At 44.5% G+C, this 19546-nt stretch overlaps 1 protein-coding gene across 4 annotated transcripts in view; it reads right to left on the bottom strand.

Annotated features, from left to right (window-relative positions):
- Positions 1-19546, bottom strand: part of mast2 (microtubule associated serine/threonine kinase 2) — a 524270-nt gene that overhangs the window by 471159 nt on the left and 33565 nt on the right. For 3 of the 4 annotated variants that reach the window (XM_038794189.1, XM_038794190.1, XM_038794191.1), the window contains exon 2: positions 15212-15362. In XM_038794189.1, the coding sequence (XP_038650117.1) occupies positions 15212-15362 (151 nt within the window). Of the gene's footprint in view, positions 1-8275; positions 8445-15211; positions 15363-19546 lie in introns of all 4 variants that reach the window. The other variant, XM_038794192.1, reaches the window with a different exon arrangement.

Raw genomic sequence — 19546 nt, 5'->3', positions numbered from 1 at the left:
ATACCAAAACGAGCATGACATCTCCAGGAGCGGGGAACGAGGCAAATAAAGATGGAGGACGGGAGGAGCAGCGGAAGCGGAGGCCAGCGCGAGACGGCAGAGAGATCCGTCTGGGAGAAGCAGGCAACAACACGAAACACAGCCAAGTATCGCACACTGTAATTATCTCCCCGGGACCCAAATGTATATTTGCCTCCCCAACCCCACCCCCCTCCCTACTTACGTGTTGTAAATAATTTTGCCAGGTGTACAGAGCTGCCACTATCGAGCTGGTGCACAATACCCTACCAGTTAGTCTATTTCATTTTTTATTGTATTTTTTTTTACTATGTACTACTTTCTTCTCTTTGGTATGTTTGGGTGTGCCCTTCTCTTCTGTGTGTATATATATATATATATATATTATATGTTTCTTATCCTGTGTCCATAACGGTAATTATACCTTGTTCAAAAACCCAATAAAAAAACATTTATAAAAAAAAAGATAAAACATTTGCAAAACGAAGACAGTATTCTATCCAGGTTTTTTGCTACACTTCTAAAATGGAGTTGGCTATTCGGCCTCATACAACAGAGGTATCCTCCATCCCGGACACTAATTTATTAATGCTTCTAATTTATTCTCGACTTTCTCCTTTCCTGTATAAATTCTTGTTGGTGTATGATCGCATGGACAAATGATGATGAGATAAAATTGATTGTCTGTAATGTAGGAACAATGCATTGATTTGTAATTTTAATTCAATTTTACCCTTCTTTTAATCACTTCCCTATTACTTGATGAATGTGTTTGTCTATTTTTGTTACTGCGTGATTGTTGCATGATTTTAACGTGCTTGTTTGGTCTCTATGAGTTTTTCGATGTAAACTGTGCTGCAATTCATCCCTTGGGTTGTGAATGTGTTTTTGATAGATACCAGAAGTTCTATCCCAAATTGCTGTCATTCACTATAACCATCCCACACCAATTATAAAGTTCCATAATTGCTGTTGAACACGACAATCAATACCTCCAACCACATTACCTCTAAACTGTAAATATTCACCTCCAAGCCACTGAAAGTGGACTTCACTTTAAAGTTTTGAAAGTAAGGTTTAAATAAATGCATCGGTAAAGAAATACACAAAGCCCTTCACTCACTTGTCACAGAAAAGTAGACAACCACAGATTTTGATTCTCACTCAATCCCTACAATGCAGAAGGAGACCATTCAGCCCATTGAGTATGCACCAACCCTCTGAAAGAGCACCCTTATCTTGGCCCATAAGTCTCAAATTGGTTAAGTTCCCAGAATACTATTGAATAAAGCAAGAATTTGACAGTCATCATAAATCACAGGCTCTGACAACACCTCATCACAGAGCATAATGACTGCTTATACAAAAAAAAATCTTCTGATGCAACATGATTAATATCATGGGAGATCTACTAGCATGTTCAATGCCTTCTGTCAAGGCTTGTTAAATTGCAGCAGAAATTCTCTCCTGGTTGGAAAATTTTGAATATGTATTAATCGTTTTTGTAGATTTCAGTCATAAAGAGTGAAAGCTTAAAATCACTCTTTCTCATGGCTAAACCACTAAACATAACAAAATCTATCCAGACACACGTTCTTCTAACTCTGGCCCAGAGTAACCTCCCATCGTTGTGTCTCGGATATATCTTGATGGACAGTGCTGGGGTACCTCAGGCAGGAATAAATACAGTTTATTATAAATGCAATAAGGTTCTAACCATTCATGTCGTCCACTTGATCAAACCAGAACGGCATCAACCTGGTGAGGTGCAACTCCAAGGATACAAATTTCCCATATTTTACACTGTTTGTTTCTGTGCTGTATAGTCTTTGACCCAACCAGTAAATACAGATTTTGTCCATCCAAGATTCAGTTAAAAAAGATTAAAACAATCCTAAAATGCTTTGTTATTTTGATCTCAGAAAAGATCGGCGAGAGAATTTAATTGTCCTTTTGTCAACTGATCAATTTTCTCATAAAATTTCATGACTGTAAATAGAATTCACAATTTCCACTAAACTATATGGATTGAGAGTGTGATGTTTTCCACCTTTCACAACAATCAGCAGAAAACAGTGTACATGTCATACGCCTTCCCAACAACGATTGCGAGAAAAGGGCTGTTGTTACTTGCACAATTCACTAACATATGCCCAAAGTGGAGAAATTTCAAATCATAGGAGTCACAGGCCTGTCAATAGAAGTTGCCTTGTTGGTACAAACATAAATATAGCTGGGAGTAGCCCAAACAGCAACATTCCCCTCTTTCCACTGAGGTACTGACTCATACTGCTACAATGCCAGCAGTGTCTCGGTGAACCTTGACAGCATGTGCTGGCAGGTTATTTGACTGTGAAAGTATCATAGTTGCACCCAATTGTGCTTTCATATATCCATTTACTTTCACTTTGTAATAAAATAAGTTTCTTTACGCTTCTTGTTTTGGACTCCTCTGTGGCCACTAAATAGGCGACGAGGAGCTAAAAGTGGAGCTGCAGTCAGTGCTGCTGACTATTGGAAGAGCAGTCATCTCCGATTACCCTACAAGAATCAGGTATGCACGGATTTCAAAATGTCCCCTTTGGGAGACTTGATCTGTTCGTGCTAGCGTGGAATATTGGATGCAATAGACAGAGCATATGTGTTACCTTTTCAGGGCCAACGCTCTAAGTGGTGATGAGCGACATACAGTAATACTCTTGACTGCCTGCGGAGTCCCCACATTTAACGTAATAAAAAGGCTCACATACCTCACAGCCCCGGATTCCAAGACCTTTGAAGAGCTGGTAGCACTAGCGACGGATCAATATGACCCAAACCATTGGTCATTGTGCATCGTTACCAGTTAACACAGTTGAGAGGACCCCAGGGGTGTCTGTTACCAAGTTCTCAACATATCTGAGTAAACTAGCTGAATTTTGTGATGATAGCCCTTCCCGAGATGCTGCGGAAGCAGTTGGTTTGTGGCATGAACAATATGGTGACCCATACTAACCGAGCCATTGCTAGACCTCAAGATCGCCATAGAAATTTCTCTTTCAAGAGAAAGTGCAGAAAAGGGGGTACAGAAACTCCCAAGCAATGGAAGTGAACAGTGTGGGACATGCCTCGACCTCTGGGCGTACAGCACCCCCCAGAATGGGAACTCCGGAATCCCCGTCTTAAGGTGAACACCACCGAGGCCAGGGCAGCAGATCTAGGACCAAATTAACTTGGCCCCCGAATCCATAGAAAGTTCCTCGACTATGCCAGGCATACTGCCAGAGAAACCACAGGGAGCGAAAGCCACAGGGCAGCCAGCAAACCCATCATCCCACCCGTGGTACACGTCAACCCAGAGCCCCACATTTCACTTGGAACAGCCTGATGAAAAATGCATGAAGTTGAACTGCAATATAACACCCAAAGTTCAGCCCATTTGATGACCGATCAGGTAAATGGTCACCCCCCCAGTAATTAAATTGGACACGTGAGCCGGAATCTCAGTCATAGGTAAACAAAAATTTGAGAAGATTCAGTCAGGAGTACAACAGTTGACTTTACGTGATACGAAGAGAATACTGGCACCCTACACGGGGGAACCACTTGTCATAGCTGGAACCACAATGCCCTGGTGATTTATGGGCAGCAATCTACAAGGCTACCATTGAATGTGGTGAAAGGACAATGCCCTTGTCTGTTTAGCCACAATTGGCTGCAATGCCTTCATCAAAATTAGCCATGATGTGGAGATGCCGGCGTTGGACTGGGGTGAGCACAGTAAGAAGTCTTACAACACCAGGTTAAAGTCCAACAGGTTTGTTTCAAACACGAGCTTTCGGAGCACGGCTCCTTCTTCACCTGAAGAAGGAGCCGTGCTCCGAAAGCTCGTGTTTGAAACAAACCTGTTGGACTTTAACCTGGTGTTGTAAGACTTCTTACTGTTCATCAAAATTGGCAGCGGATTTTGCAGATGAGTGCTGGAGGCCTCCATGAAGTATTGGGGAAATACCCCAAAGTTTTCCAAACCGGACTGGGAAAAATCAAGGGAGCCATGGCAAAATTTCATGTCAACCCTGAAGCGCAGCCTAAACATACGCCCGGTCTCCTCGGCACTATTGGCAAAGATGGAGACAGAGTTCAGTCGATTAGAGCGTCTCGGGATCATTAGACAGGTAAAATTTGCCGATTAGGCAGCACCGGTAATTCCGGTCCTTAAACCAGACAAAACTGTTAGTCTTTGTGGCGACTATAAATTGACAGTAAATAGGACCTCCTGATTGTATAGGTATCCAATGCCATGAATTGAAGACTTGTATTCAAATTCAAATTCCTGGGGCATTGGGCCCGGTTCTGGGAGAGGTGGGACCAGTACAAACCGGACGGTCTGCACCTGGGCAGGACTGGAACCGATGTCCTGGGGGGGGGGGGGGGGGGGGGGGGGTGTTTTCTAGAGCTGTTGGGGAGGGTTTAAACTAATGTGGCAGGGGGATGGGAACCGATGCAGGAAGTTGGAAGGTAGTAAAACAGGGACAGAAGCAAAAGGAAGGGGAAAAGTGCAAGGCAGAGAAGACATAGTCAAAAATCTAAAAGGGCGACAGTACAAGGTACAGTGACTGAGGGGAGCTCAGTGAATAGGCCCAGTAATAACAAAAGGAATAAAACTGGAGATGTTAAGATTCAAAACAGAGGTAAAAAAACCAACATAAGTGTACTTTACCTGAATGCTCGTAGTATTCGGAATAAAGTAAATGAGTTGATGGCACAAATCATCGTAAATGACTATGATTCAGTGGCCATTACTGAAACATGGTTAAAAGATGGTCACGACTGGGAGTTAAATATCCGAGGGTATCAAACTATTCGGAAGGACAGAGTGGATGGTAAGGGAGGTGGTGTTGCTCTGTTATTTAAGGATGACATCCGGGCAATAGTAAGGGATGACATCGGTGCTATGGAGGATAAGGTTGAATCCATTTGGGTGGAAATCAGGAATAGTAAGGCGAAAAAGTCACTGATAGGAGTAGTCTATCGGCCACCAAATAGCAACGTTATGGTGGGGCAGGCAATAAACAAAGAAATAACTGATGCATGTAGAAATGGTACAGCAGTTATCATGGGGGATTTTAATCTACATGTCGATTGGTTTAACCAGGTCGGTCAAGGCAACCTTGAGGAGGAGTTTATAGAATGTATCCGCGATAGTTTCCTAGAACAGTATGTAATGGAACCTACGAGGGAACAAGCGGTCCTAGATCTTGTCCTGTGTAATGAGACAGGATTGATTCATGATCTCATAGTTGGGGATCCTCTCGGAAGGAGCGATCATAATATGGTGGAATTTAAAATACAGATGGAGGGTGAGAAAGTAAAATCAAATACTAGTGTTTTGTGTTTAAACAAAGGAGATTACAAGGGGATGAGAGAAGAACTAGCTAAGGTAGACTGAGAGCTAAGACTTTATGGTGGAACAGTTGAGAAACAGTGGAGAACCTTCCAAGCGATTTTTCACAGTGCTCAGCAAAGGTTTATACCAACAAAAAGGAAGGACGGTAGAAAGAGGGAAAATCGACCGTGGATATCTAAGGAAATAAGGGAGAGTATCAAATTGAAGGAAAAAGCATATAAAGTGGCAAAGATTGCTGGGAGATTAGAGGACTAGGAAATCTTTAGGGGGCAACAGAAAGCTACTAAAAAAGCTATAAAGAGTAAGGTAGAGTATGAGAGTAAACTTGCTCAGAATATAAAAACAGACAGTAAAAGTTTTTACAAATATATAAAACAAAAAAGAGTGGCTAAGGTAAATATTGGTCCTTTAGAGGATGAGAAGGGAGTTTTAATAATGGGAAATGAGGAAATGGTTGAGGAACTGAACAGGTTTTTTGGGTCGGTCTTCACAGTGGAAGACACAAATAACATGCCAGCGACTGATAGAAATGAGGCTATGACAGGTGAGGACCTTGAGAGGATTGTTATCACTAAGGAGGTAGTGATGGGCAAGCTAATGGGGCTAAAGGTAGACAAGTCTCCTGGCCCTGATGGAATGCATCCCAGAGTGCTAAAAGAGATGGCTAGGGAAATTGCAGATGCACTAGTGATAATTTACCGAAATTCACTAGACTCTGGGGTGGTCCCGGTGGATTGGAAATTAGCAAACGTGACACCACTGTTTAAAAAAGGAGGTAGGCAGAAAGCAGGAAATTATAGGCCAGTGAGCTTAACTTCGGTAGTAGGGAAGATGCTGGAATCTATCATCAAGGAAGAAATTGCGAGGCATCTGGATAGAAATTGTCCCATTGGGCAGACGCAGCATGGGTTCGTAAAGGGCAGGTCATGCCTAACTAATTTAGTGGAATTTTTTGAGGACATTACCAGTGCAGTAGATAACGGGGAGCCGATGGATGTGGTATATCTGGATTTCCAGAAAGCCTTTGACAAGGTGCCACACAAAAGGTTGCTGCATAAGATAAAGATGCATGGCATTAAGGGTAGTAGCATGGATAGAGGATTGGTTAATTAATAGAAAGCAAAGAGTTGGGATTAATGGGTGTTTCTCTGGTTGGCAATTGGTAGCTAGTGGTGTCCCTCAGGGATCCGTGTTGGGCCCACAATTGCTCACAATTTACATAGATGATTTGGAGTTGGGGACCAAGGGCAATGTGTCCAAGTTTGCAGATGACACTAAGATGAGTGGTAAAGCGAAAAGTGCAGAGGATACTCGAAGTCTGCAGAGGGATTTGGATAGGTTAAGTGAATGGGCTAGGGTCTGGCAGATGGAATACAATGTTGACAAATGTGAGGTTATCCATTTTGGTAGGAATAACAGCAAACGGGATTATTATTTAAACGATAAAATATTAAAGCATGCCGCTGTTCAGAGGGACTTGGGTGTGCTAGTGCATGAGTCACAGAAGGTTGGTTTACAAGTGCAACAGGTGATTAAGAAGGCAAATGGAATTTTGTCCTTCATTGCTAGAGGGATGGAGTTTAAGACTAGGGAGGTTATGTTGCAATTGTATAAGGTGTTAGTGAGGTCACACCTGGAGTATTGTGTTCAGTTTTGGTCTCCTTACTTGAGAAAGGACGTACTGGCGCTGGAGGGTGTGCAGAGGAGATTCATTAGGTTAATCCCAGAGCTGAAGGGGTTGGATTATGAGGAGAGGTTGAGTAGACTGGGACTGTACTCATTGGAATTTAGAAGGATGAGGGGGGGATCTTATAGAAACATTTAAAATTATGAAGGGAATAGATAGGATAGATGCGGGCAGGTTGTTTCCACTGGCGGGTGACAGCAGAACTAGGGGACATAGCCTCAAAATAAGGGGAAGTAGATTTAGGACTGAGTTTAGGAGGAACTTCTTCACCCAAAGGGTTGTGAATCTATGGAATTCCTTGCCCAGTGAAGCAGTTGAGGCTCCTTCATTACATGTTTTTCAGGTAAAGATAGATAGTTTTTTGAAGAATAAAGGGATTAAGGGTTATGGTGTTCGGGCCGGAAAGTGGAGCTGAGTCCACAAAAGATCAGCCATGATCTAATTGAATGGCGGAGCAGGCTCGAGGGGCCAGATGGCCTACTCCTGCTCCTAGTTCTTATGTTCTTAATGTTCTTATGTTCTTATGTATGCAAAATTTGCTGGAGGTCGTTCATTTACGAAGCTTGATATGAGTCATGCCCATCTTCAACTGGAATTCGACCCCGCGTCCAGACAACATGTGAGCATTAATACCCACAGGGGCCTTTACGAAAATACTAGATTTCCACTTGGTGTTTTCTTGGCCTGTGCCATTTTCCAGTGTGTCATGGGAAACATTCTGAGGGATCCCCACGTGTGACATGTTGATCACAGGTATGGCGGAGCACGAACACTTGAGCAACTTGGACGAGGTGTTCTGCCGTTTTTGAGAATCGAGGGTCCGCCTCAAAAGATAGAAGTGAGTCTTCCTTGCCAGGGAAGCCATATACTTAGGGTACCGCATAGACTGGGATGGACAACACCTGGTAGCAGAGAAGGTGCGAGCAATTCAACAGGCCTCCACACCGGAGAATACAACAAACGCCGTTTGTTTCTGGGACTCGTGAATTATTGTGGAAAATTCATCCCTGGACTCGCAACCTTGCTGGCCCTCCTACACATCCTGCTAAAAACAAAAACAGCCATGGCCTGGAGAGCGCCACAGGAAGAGGCGTTCACTCCAGTCAAGAAGCAATTGACCTTATCCGGCCTGCTGACACACTACAATCCCATCGAACCATTAGTAGTCATGTGCGATGCCTTACCATGTGGCATTGGTGCCATGTTGTTACATTACATAGACAACGGTAGAGAATGGCCAATTGCATTTGCCTCCAGAACGGGGTCGTGTCGGCAGCAGACGTTTACTCAAATCATCCGCGATCGCGATCTGAGTGCCCGGTCAGTGCCAGAACGCTGGCTGCGGCAGAGAAACTATGCACAAATCAGAAAAGAAGGATTGGCCGTAGTTTTTGCAGTCCAAAAGGTTCCATCAATACCTGTTATGAGCTTTGTTTTACAATACTAACAAACCACAAACCATTGTTGGGAAGGTTATTCCGCCCATCGTGTCAGCCCGAATCCAAAGATGGGCTCTCCTGTTGGCGGCGAACGAGTGTGCTTTCAAGCACCAACCGGGCATTCAGATCGCAAACACAGTGCTTTGAATTAACTTCTGCTGCTGTACATGACCCCCAAATCTCCCCAGCGCTGATGACTCTGTACCCACGTAAACCTTGTGGTATCGCGGCCAGTCACAAGGGCCCAAATATGTGAGTGGACACAAACAGATCCTTTATTGTCCAAGGTCTACCATATCGTGCTGTACGGTGGTCAATACCAGAAACTGCCCAACAAGTGAAAGGCTTTTTCAATTAAAATTGCAGCATTCAGCATCAATGATGGCATTCTTTTATGGGGATTTCACATTATACTCTCACAAAACTTCAGGACTTCATACAGCAAGATCTCTATAACGGGCATCCAGGCCTGTCAAAAATGAAAATACTCGCCTAAAGTTACGTTTGGTGGCCAAACTCAGATGCGGGAACAGAGCGACTGGTTCAGCGCTCCCATCCGTCGTGCCTCTTCACTTAGCTGAATGGCTAGGTAGGCCTTGGGTGTAGCCTCATGCCAACTTTGCCAGTCCTTTCCAGGATGTGTCTAGCTGTTGTGGATGCTTATTCAAAGTGAAGAGATCCACGGAATGCCGTTCACTATGAAGGCAACGATTGAAAAACTACAACTCATGTTCAGTGCACACGGTGTCCCAGAGGTGTTGGTCACCGACAGCGGCATGTGTAGCACATCCACATGGATCCACCTGGCTTTGAATGGGCTGGCTGAAAGATCGGTACGAACATTTAAAAGAGGATTGATGAAGCAGACTCGGGTGTCTCCCAACACTTGACTGGCCAGATTATTATTTGATCATGTACCACCCCCCTTGTCACGACTGGAGTAGCACAGGCAGACCCTTTAATGGTCCGGAGCCGGCTGATGGGAAAGTATGCAGCAGTTAGGAGCAGCAGGGACGTTGCGCAGGCAGGCAGATACAGACCAGATGGTTCGAACCAGGTGACACAAACTATATTCAAAACTTTGGTGATGGTGTCAAGTGGGTCCCAGGAACAATAGTTCAACAGGGAAAGTTTCATACCAGGTTCGAGTTCAGCACCAAGTGATGAAGAAGCACGAATACCACCTCTGATGCAGGAGAGCAATTCGATGCGAGACTCCTCTGAAGTTACCAGTTTCAAGTCAGACGGCCACAGCAAAAAGAAAGCCAAGGGTGTTGCCCACTAGGGGCCCGTCAAAGAGATGCGGGAGGTCAAAGACTCCGATTCCGATATGGAGACCGAAGCATCGGAAGTTTTAGACAGTGGATAAGCCAGAGAGCAGACGCCAGTTGTGAGACAAACAGAGAGACAGAAACAGAGACCGAGAGAGACAGAAACAGAGACCGAGAGAGACAGAAACAGAGACCGAGAGAGACAGAAACAGAGACAGACAGAAACAGAGACAGACAGAAACAGAGACAGAGAGACACAGAAACAGAGACAGAGAGGGACAGACAGAGAGACAGAGGTACAGACAGAGAGAGAGAGAGAGGGACAGACAGAGAGAGAGAGAGAGGGACAGACAGAGAGAGAGAGAGGGACAGACAGAGAGAGAGAGAGGGACAGACAGAGAGAGAGAGAGAGAGAGGGACAGACAGAGAGAGAGAGAGAGAGAGAGAGAGAGAGGGACAGACAGAGAGAGAGAGAGAGAGAGAGAGAGAGAGAGAGAGGGACAGAGAGAGAGAGAGAGAGAGAGGGACAGACAGAGAGAGAGAGAGGGACAGACAGAGAGAGGGACAGAGAGAGAGGGGGACAGACAGAGAGAGAGAGGGACAGACAGAGAGAGAGAGGGACAGACAGAGAGAGAGAGGGACAGACAGAGAGAGAGGGACAGACAGAGAGAGAGGGACAGACACAGAGGGAGGGACAGACTCAGAGGGAGGGACAGACTCAGAGGGAGGGACAGACTCAGAGGGAGGGACAGACTCAGAGGGAGGGACAGACTCAGAGGGAGGGACAGACTCAGAGGGAGGGACAGACTCAGAGGGAGGGACAGACTCAGAGGGAGGGACAGACACAGAGGGAGGGACAGACACAGAGGGAGGGACAGACACAGAGGGAGGGACAGACACAGAGGGAGGGACAGACACAGAGAGAGGGACAGACACAGAGAGAGGGACAGACACAGAGAGAGGGACAGACACAGATAGAGGGACAGACACAGATAGAGGGACAGACACAGAGAGAGACAGACAGAGAAAGAAACAGAGACAGACAGACAGACAGACAAAGAGACAGAGAGACAGAGAGAGAGAGAGAGAGAGAGAGAAATATAGAACAATCCTCAAGATAGAGGTATCTCCTCTGAAGGGGCCAGTTTTCTTAATTTAAAATGACTGCAGTTGCCTGGCTGTGATTGTGGATGAACAATTCTTCTTGCCCACATTCCCAACTGGAAACCTCAGATGGCAATGGACAAAAATCAGCCCTAGAATGGGCCCTAATTTCCTCTGTAAATGGCTCAGAGTGAGGCTCAAGGTGCTGAACCAGCACAAAGGCAAGCAGCGGGAAATTGTAGGTCTACCTGCCTCCAATCCCAACTGCTTTTACATTCTGCAGAAGTAATAAATCCCTGTTCTAAACACAATAAATGCTTTGACCACATTTGCCATTGCAATTGAGTTAGTCTTCGAGACTGCACACTGCTTGGCAATATGCTATTTCTGAAGATACTACTTCTATTGTTCAGACCAAATTCTGTTCCAAGCTTTTTTGTCAACACTTTATTGGTACAGCTGTATGTTGGAACACCAATCTGCTGTGCTCTGGAGGGACAGAACATGGCTTTAGAACCACTAAGTGCAAACATGAGTATAAAGTCTCTCAGATATCCTCAAGTAGAAGCACTTCCACACAGAAAAGGGAAGGAAAAAAGATTTCAAACTCAGAGCAATTACCTCGGCAGTTGACATTGCTAATTACAAAGCTAGACAGAACTATTTATGATGTTGGCCTTGATCACCTGACTATTTAGACACTTGGGACCTAACAAATGTCAGTTTACTGCTTATGTACAGTGGCAGAATGTGCACCATATATAAGATGCGCTGCCGCAAATCACCAAGGTTCCTTTAATAGCACCTTTGAACCCACAACCTCTATTGCCTAGAAGGACAAGGGCAGCAGATGCATGAGAACACCACCACCACCACCACCAAGATTCCCTCCAAGCTGCACACTATGCTTCATTATCACCGAGTTAAAATCTTGGAACTCACTTCTTTGGGGAAAATTAACTGTCAGCAGAAGGGGGAGGGGGGGGGTTTAGTTTAGAGTAGGATGTTAGAAAAGGTGGGACCTGCGAGGGAGGAAGACGGCTATTGAACTACGTTTATATTTGTATGTACACTGTTCCTTCTGTTATTGTTTGAAAACCAGAAATACCTCAATAATACTTTTATTTTAAAAAACTTGCAACTCTAACAGCAGTGTGGATGTACCTGCACCACATCGACTACAACGGTTCATGGTGGTGGCTCATCATCACGTTCTCAAGACATTTAGAGATGGGCAATAAATGCTGGCCTCGCCACCGACACGCATAATGGAGAAAGAAAAGTTAGGGTTCACTGGAAGGAATCTGACTGTATAGATGTTAAGGATGTACAACTATTTTGTTTTAAATGGCTGACCCAAATAAATTATTCTGGCTTGATGAATCACATTAGAATTAAAGAATTACAGCACCATGCAGCACAGAAGGTAATTTGATCCATCGCGTCCATGGACGTTTTGGACAGGCACATGGACAGCGGTAAATTGACAGGATGTAGGTTAGGTTGATCTTAGATTAGGATAAATGGTCGACCCAACATCATGGGCTGAAGGGCCTGTACTGTGCTGTACTGTTCTATGTTCTATGTCATTTTGTGGGTGAAGCTGGGCTGTGTGAACTGTATTTACGTTTCTCTTTCATTTTGACTGCTGTGGACTACAGACAGAGAAAATAAGTGTTTTGGCCTGTCTCCCTCTATTTTCATTTTTAAAAACTGCTTCAGAAGTAAACAGGCTTTGCTAACTGGAAAGAGATATTCAGGAAAAGTTCTGGGCCACGCCCTTTAAAAAGGGGTTTTTGATTTATGGGATTTTATTTTTGAATTGCAACAGTTAAGGGGGAATTCATTAAGTGTTATACATAGATTCCTGTAGCCGTGTGGTGTCTTTATGTTTGTAATTGATAACAATTCTTGCTGTTTGTTGATATATATATGTTAACTAAGTTCTTAGAATAAAGCTTGTTTTGATTAAAGCATCTAGAAAGACTGATTAATCACACCTGAAGGGAAGGCTCTTGTGCTCATCCTAGCCAAATTCAACATAAAGTTTGTTGGTCAGATGGACTTCATGATAGGCTTTGGAATTTCTAAGCCCTGGCCCATAACACACCTCATTCCTGGAATCATTCTATTAAATGTCTTCTGTACCCTTTACAAAGCCTTCACACATCCTTTCTAAACTAATGTGCCCAGAACTCAGATAATGTTTTAGATAAGCCAGAAGGTTGTGCTGAGCCTTTGTAGTCTATGTCTTTATTTTAAAAGCCCAGGGCTTCATATACTTATTTTCATAACTTTTCCTTCTTAATACACCCATGAACTGACCTGATTAATACGACTCTCCGGTATGCTTCACCTGATGTCAGTGTCTATGTATTTAGATTGTGTACCTTGTGTTGCCCTATTATGTATTTTCTTTTTATTTTCATGTCTAAATGATCTGTTTGAGCTGCTCACAGAAAAATATTTTTCACTGTACCTTGGTACACATGACAATAAACAAATCCAATCCAAATGATCAAAATGAAAGAAACAACTAATATCAAAACTTGCACCCATCCCAAAACATAAGACACATTTTTAATACATGCATCTGTACCCTGTAAAACCCCCATCACTCCCTTGGGCTTTTGTGTACTTACTTTTATTTCTCCTTTACACAAGAGAATGTTGAGCACCCTACCATATTACGTTACCGATACCTCCTGCCCCCCTAATTTTGATATAATAGTCTTTTAATCAGGGCCACTTTTGAGAAATGCTTATCATCTTTAAATAGATAAATATACCAACATAGAAAACTAATACATAAGCATGCATTAGTAAAACTAATACAAAAGGTCAGACAACATTAATTTTGCCATAGTGATTCTCAATATAAATGCATTATTAACGGCCAAGATCACACACTTCTCCACAAATAATCAGGATTTAAGAATCACTTGGCCACTTTTTGTTACTCTGAAAAACTTGCCAAAAGGAGGATGAAAACAGGTTCACAACAACAAAATACAACGGAATGCTCAATATCTGAAATAACAACAGAAAATGTTGGATACATTCAGCAGGTCAAACTGCAGGGACTGGTTTAGCTCACTGGGCTAAATCGCTGGCTTTTAAAGCAGACCAAGCAGGTCAGCAGCACGGTTCGATTCCCGTACCAGCCTCCCCGGACAGGCGCCGGAATGTGGCGACTAGGGGCTTTTCACAGTAACTTCATTGAAGCCTACTCGTGACAATAAGCGATTTTCATTTCATTGGCGGTCAAAAGAGAGTTAACATTGAGTCAGAACCATTCGTCAGAACAGGTCAGACCTAATTGAAGCAGCCTGCTGGCTTACAGTTATGGAAGAGAAGGAAGGAGGATAAAGTTAAAACATTCAAATGGGATGTTAATAAGAACAAAGATTAAATTTAAGTCATTCGCAAGTCACGCAAATCACATTAAAATTGCTCTCATGTTCAAATATCCCATATAAATATATAATCAATATATAGAGGATTTCTAGAATAGAGTATTCATGACATTTCTCAAAAGTTTTTGAGCCATCTGTATGATTCATATCATGATATGTGATGATTCACACAAAAAGATTAGCTATTATGTGGTATCATTGACAACTGAAATATCAAATTATATGTCGTGTCCAGTACATTAGCATGTTTTACAAATTAGAACACAGGTTTTGGTTGACATCAGACACCAAACCTCAGAGTTTTCTATGGAACTAAAACAAACAGAATGATCTTAAGATGATTTTTTCAATAATGTTTGATGATTGCTTTTGTTTTTCTATAAACAATTTGCACCAGAGTTCAAATATTAAATCCTTTCATCACTTACAAACTTTTAAGAGCTCGGACCTGCCACGTTGTCCCTCCGAATACAAACAATCGTATAGCACGAGGGCAGCATGGTAGTATAGTGGTTAGCACTGTGGCTTCACAGCACCAGGGTCCCAGGTTCGATTCCTCGCTGGGTTACTGTCTGTGCGGAGTCTGCACCTTCTCCCCGTGTCTGCGTGGGTTTCCTCCGGGTGCTCCGGTTTCCTCCCACAGTCCAAAAACGTGCAGATTAGGTGGATTGGTTGTGCTAAATTGCCCTTAGCGTCCAAAAAGGTTGAGATAGAGCTATTGGGTTAGGGGGATAGGGTGGAAGTGAGGGCTTAAGTGGGTCGGTGCAGACTCGATGGGCCAAATGGCCTCCTTCAGCACTTTATGTTCTATGTTCTACTCATGGTTACTTCGTTATCGAAAACCCTCAAGTCTTCCACTAGCAACAAATAAAAATAAGTCAACCCTTTACCTCCCAATGCTCCACCAAAACTCCCTCTTCGAAGTTTGCCATCATCTTCACTAAATTGGTGTTGGAGTTTAGAAATTTTTCCAGATGAACAGGTCAGGTCGGGATTACTGAGTTTCCTGAAGAACAATGAAGATGATCCAGAAAGCTCCACCTGTTTAAAAAAAAAAAAAAAAATTCCATCTTCAAGTCAATCATTAAAATATTGACCTATCCAGCATCCATTTATCCACAACATATTTAGTCATACCTGGAAAACTGCCTTGTATGTAAAAAAAATAAACTGTACTCCCGGCTCAAGCCTGCAGCTTATGGAGAAAAGTAGGATTTATCTTTTGAAACTGATGCTCACAATTTGAACCCAACACTTTGCACAAATTAATTACAATCATAAGGAAAAGTCTCCATGTCACATAGCAACAAAAGATCTTCTGTTGTTGTCCACGAAGATGAATTTCACATATAGGCAACCAGAACAGAAATAGGTGCAGGGCTTTTACCAGCCACATCCACACTAAGATCAGGGGAAAGTTGCAACTTTTTCATTGTCTTAGATCCTGTATTTGGTACGGAGTACAGAGTACCAAAGGCAATTTCAATCCACTCAATTTCTATCATATGGCATTGCTCATGACACCTCAGAAGAAATACAGTATAAATGGTGCGCTGTCATTAATTGAGAGTCTTGCATTATGTATTTTCTCAGATACAATGAGCTGGTCATTTCTTGAAGAGGTCTGCTATTTTGCATTTAAAGGTTTGTGTACCAATAAATAGCTCCACAAAAGCTCAAGGGGAAAACCATAGGCCCCCATTATGATTTTAGCTGGATATTCATGTCTTTCCCATGTCTGTTTCTTCATTCTCCTTGAAGATAAACTGAGAAACACTGATTTAATGCAAATTATTTCACTGGTTTACCTCAGTACAGAGTTTTACAGAGCAACAGTTACAGTCTGATTACAGTGTGTGTCGCTGGTTAGGCCAGCATTTGCTGCCCATTCCTAGTTGCCCTACAGGAGGTGGTGATTTGCCTTCTTAAACTGCTGCAGCCCTTTGAGGTGGAAGTACACCAACAGTGATGATTGGGGGCGGGGTAGGTAATTCCAGGATTTTGTCCCAGAGACAGTGAAGGAACGGCATTATGTTTCCAAGTCAGGATGGTGAGTGACTTGGAGGGAAACCTCCAGGTGCTGGGGCTCCCAGGTATCTGCTGCTCTTGTCCTTCTAGATATAGTGGCCATGGATTTGGAAGGTACGGTCTAAGGAACTTGGGCAAGTTCCTGCAGATAAGGGGGAAATAATAGCGTATAGGGCACTTAGAGGCAGGAAGGAGAGGGCGGCTAGGCAACAGCTGATCGACTCCATATTAGATGTGCATCGGCAGTACTCCACGGCACGGTTCCAACCGTGGTGCTGCTGGAGAGGAAAAAAAACTACCAGTGGAATTTGATCTGCTCTCCACCAGGATAGCAGTGCACCAACTCCACCAGACATGGGGGACTTTTTATGAGCATGGAGACAAGGCCAGCCTCCTACTGCTTCACAAGCTGAGAAAGCAGGTGGCCACGAGGGAGTGCAGGTGAGGGACAGGAACAATAAGCTAGTCACAGCGCCAGATAAGATCAACAAAGCCTTTGCCCTTCTCCCGGGAACTGTACATCTCCAAGCCCCAAGAGAGGGACGAGAGGATGAAATGGTTTGTCAAAGGGCTGGGCATATCAGCCGAGGGAGAGGAAAAGAAATGGGGGGGGGGGGGGGGGGGGGGGGGGGGGGGGGGTCAAAGAGAGCATCGACTCCTTATAGTCAGGGAAGGCACCGGGACCAAACGGGTTCCCGGTGGACTTCTATAAAAGGTGTGTGGCAGCATTGGCTCCCTACCTGTGGGAGATGTTCAATGACCTTGTAGAGAGGGACACTGCCGCCCATGCTGGCATGGGCCTCAATATCGCTGACCCTTATAAAGGACAAAGAACCAATGGAGTGCGGATCATGCAGACCTATCTCACTCCTGAACACTGATGTCAAAGTCCTGGCAAAGGTCCTGGCGAGGCGACTAAAGAGTTGAGTGCCAGAGAATTGCTGAAGAGCAGACCAGGTTTATGAAGGGCAGACAGCTAACAACGAACATCAGACGCCGACTGAACATAATTATGATCCCTCCCGGGGAGAAGACACCAGAACTGATCACCCCCCCCCCCCTTAACTCAGAGAAGGCCTTCGACAGAGTCGAATGGAGGTACCTCCTACTGGAGTGGTTTGGTTTGGGCCAGGGTTCACCACATGGGAGTAACTGTCATACAGCACTCCCATGGAGAGTGAACAGACAAACACCACCAGCTCTGAATACTTCCGGCTGCACAGAGGCACAAAGGCCCTTTATCCCGCTATTTGCCCTGGCAATCGAGCCACTGGCTATTGCTCTCAAGATCAGCCAAGGGGTGTAGAGGCACTAGAGGGGAGACAGGGAGCACAGTCTCACTATGCGGATGATCTGCATGCGTGTACAATGTGGAAGCGGGGGGGGACCCCTCGGATCCGTAAGAGTGTCCTACAAAGACTCAGTTCAGGCACCATTTCGTTTTTTTGTAATTAATTCAGAGTACCCAATTCTTTTTTTCCAATTAAGAGGCAATGTAGCTTGGCCAATGCACCTACCCTGCACATCTTTTTGGGTGTGGGGGTGAGGCCTACGCACACAGGAGAATGTTCAAACCACACCGACAATGACCCAGGGCCAGGCGACAACGAGGTTCCTCGGTGCCATGAGGCAGCAGTGCTAATCACTGCACCACCGTGCAGCCCCACTCAGGCACCATTTCAACCTGGGTGCAATGTCCACTATAGCTCCCATCTGCAAAAAACATAAATTCACCCCCCATAACAATAGAAGCCTCCTTTAAAAAGTGAAGACAGGACAAAGGGGTACTGACAGTAGGTGACTTTTACGTGGATGACAGAGCAGCAACCCTGGGGGAACAAACGGGCAAGCTCCAGCTCCCCTGCAAGGGAACGAGCTCCGGCACATGCAGCTGAGAAACATCCTCCAAAAGGAGACCGCAACGTTCCCCCAGCTACCCGGACACACCCAACGGGACAGACTTCTAACATTGGACGAACTTGGGTACGGCAACTGCCTTCACACGTACGGCCGACTGCTGGAAGTGGGAAGGGCCCCACTTGACGAGACATGGGGAAAGTGGGAGGAGGAGTTGGGCATGGAGATGGGGGGGGGGGGGGGGACTCTGGATCGAAGTGCTGTACAGGACGATCTTCACTTCCTCATGTGCAGGGCCAAGCCTACCACAGCTAAAGTCGCAGGGCGCACTTGGCCAGAACCCACATAAGCGGGCTCTTCCCAGAGGTGGAGCACAAATGTAAATGCTGCCGGGGGTCCGGCCAAACATATCACAGTTCTGGTTCTGTCCCAGAGTTGATGGGCGCTGGACCGCCTTTCTCGAGACCTCGTCAAAGGTTGTGGGGATGATGGTGGAGCCATGCCCACAAGTGTTGATCTTTGGGGTATCGGAACAGCAAGAGAGCTCTTTACAGGGAGAGGAGCAAACACCCTAACCTTCACCCTCCCAATCGCCCGCCAGACACTCCTGCTTGGCTGGAGATCAGCAGCGCCACCAAAGGCCGCAGACTAACTGTCTTACTTAACAGAATTCCTCAAATTAGAGATGATAAAATTCACCAATAGAGGATCAGAAGAAGGCTTCCGCAATACATAGAAGCAATTTACCAGCCTATTCGTGACCAGCGACCAATAAGGAATGGCGGGAAGAGTTAAAGATTGGAGGGGAGGCATCACCCAGAGAGCAAGGGAAGAGGTGCAGAGAAACCAAAGGGTACTGAGGGAAAGAAAACCCATGGAGGCAGCCACGAGAAAAAACAACAAGGTAGGCCTTTGTGGCCTCAAACACACCCCGGTATGTTTTAGTACCATGGGGCAACAACTGTATACTTAATAGCACCGTTGTAATAACAGATTAATATTAATATGCCACGTCTGCATATATGCTTACTATGTGTTCATACCTGATTATTTTCTTCTCTCTTTGCGTCCCTTTCCTTGTTGTTATAATACATACGAAAACCAATAGCAATATTTCCAAAGATAAATTACCACCACTCCACCCACCAAGGTAATGACTTTCTTAAGTGCAAATCTTTAATCTAAAGGGCAAAGTTAATTCAAAACAATATATACCAAAATAAATATGATTGTGACTCAACATGGGATCAGAGGTTAGTTCTCTCAGGTGGGGTGGAAAGCAAAGTGGAGCAATAATCTCGCAGGGTCAAAGAACGAATTACTGTGCCGATATCAGGAAG

The sequence above is a fragment of the Scyliorhinus canicula genome, chromosome 4, assembly GCF_902713615.1.
Source record: "Scyliorhinus canicula chromosome 4, sScyCan1.1, whole genome shotgun sequence".
NCBI classification, from domain to species: Eukaryota; Metazoa; Chordata; class Chondrichthyes; order Carcharhiniformes; family Scyliorhinidae; genus Scyliorhinus; species Scyliorhinus canicula.
The sequence above is the reverse complement of the archived record's forward strand: the minus strand, read 5'-3'. Positions and strand labels throughout refer to the sequence as shown.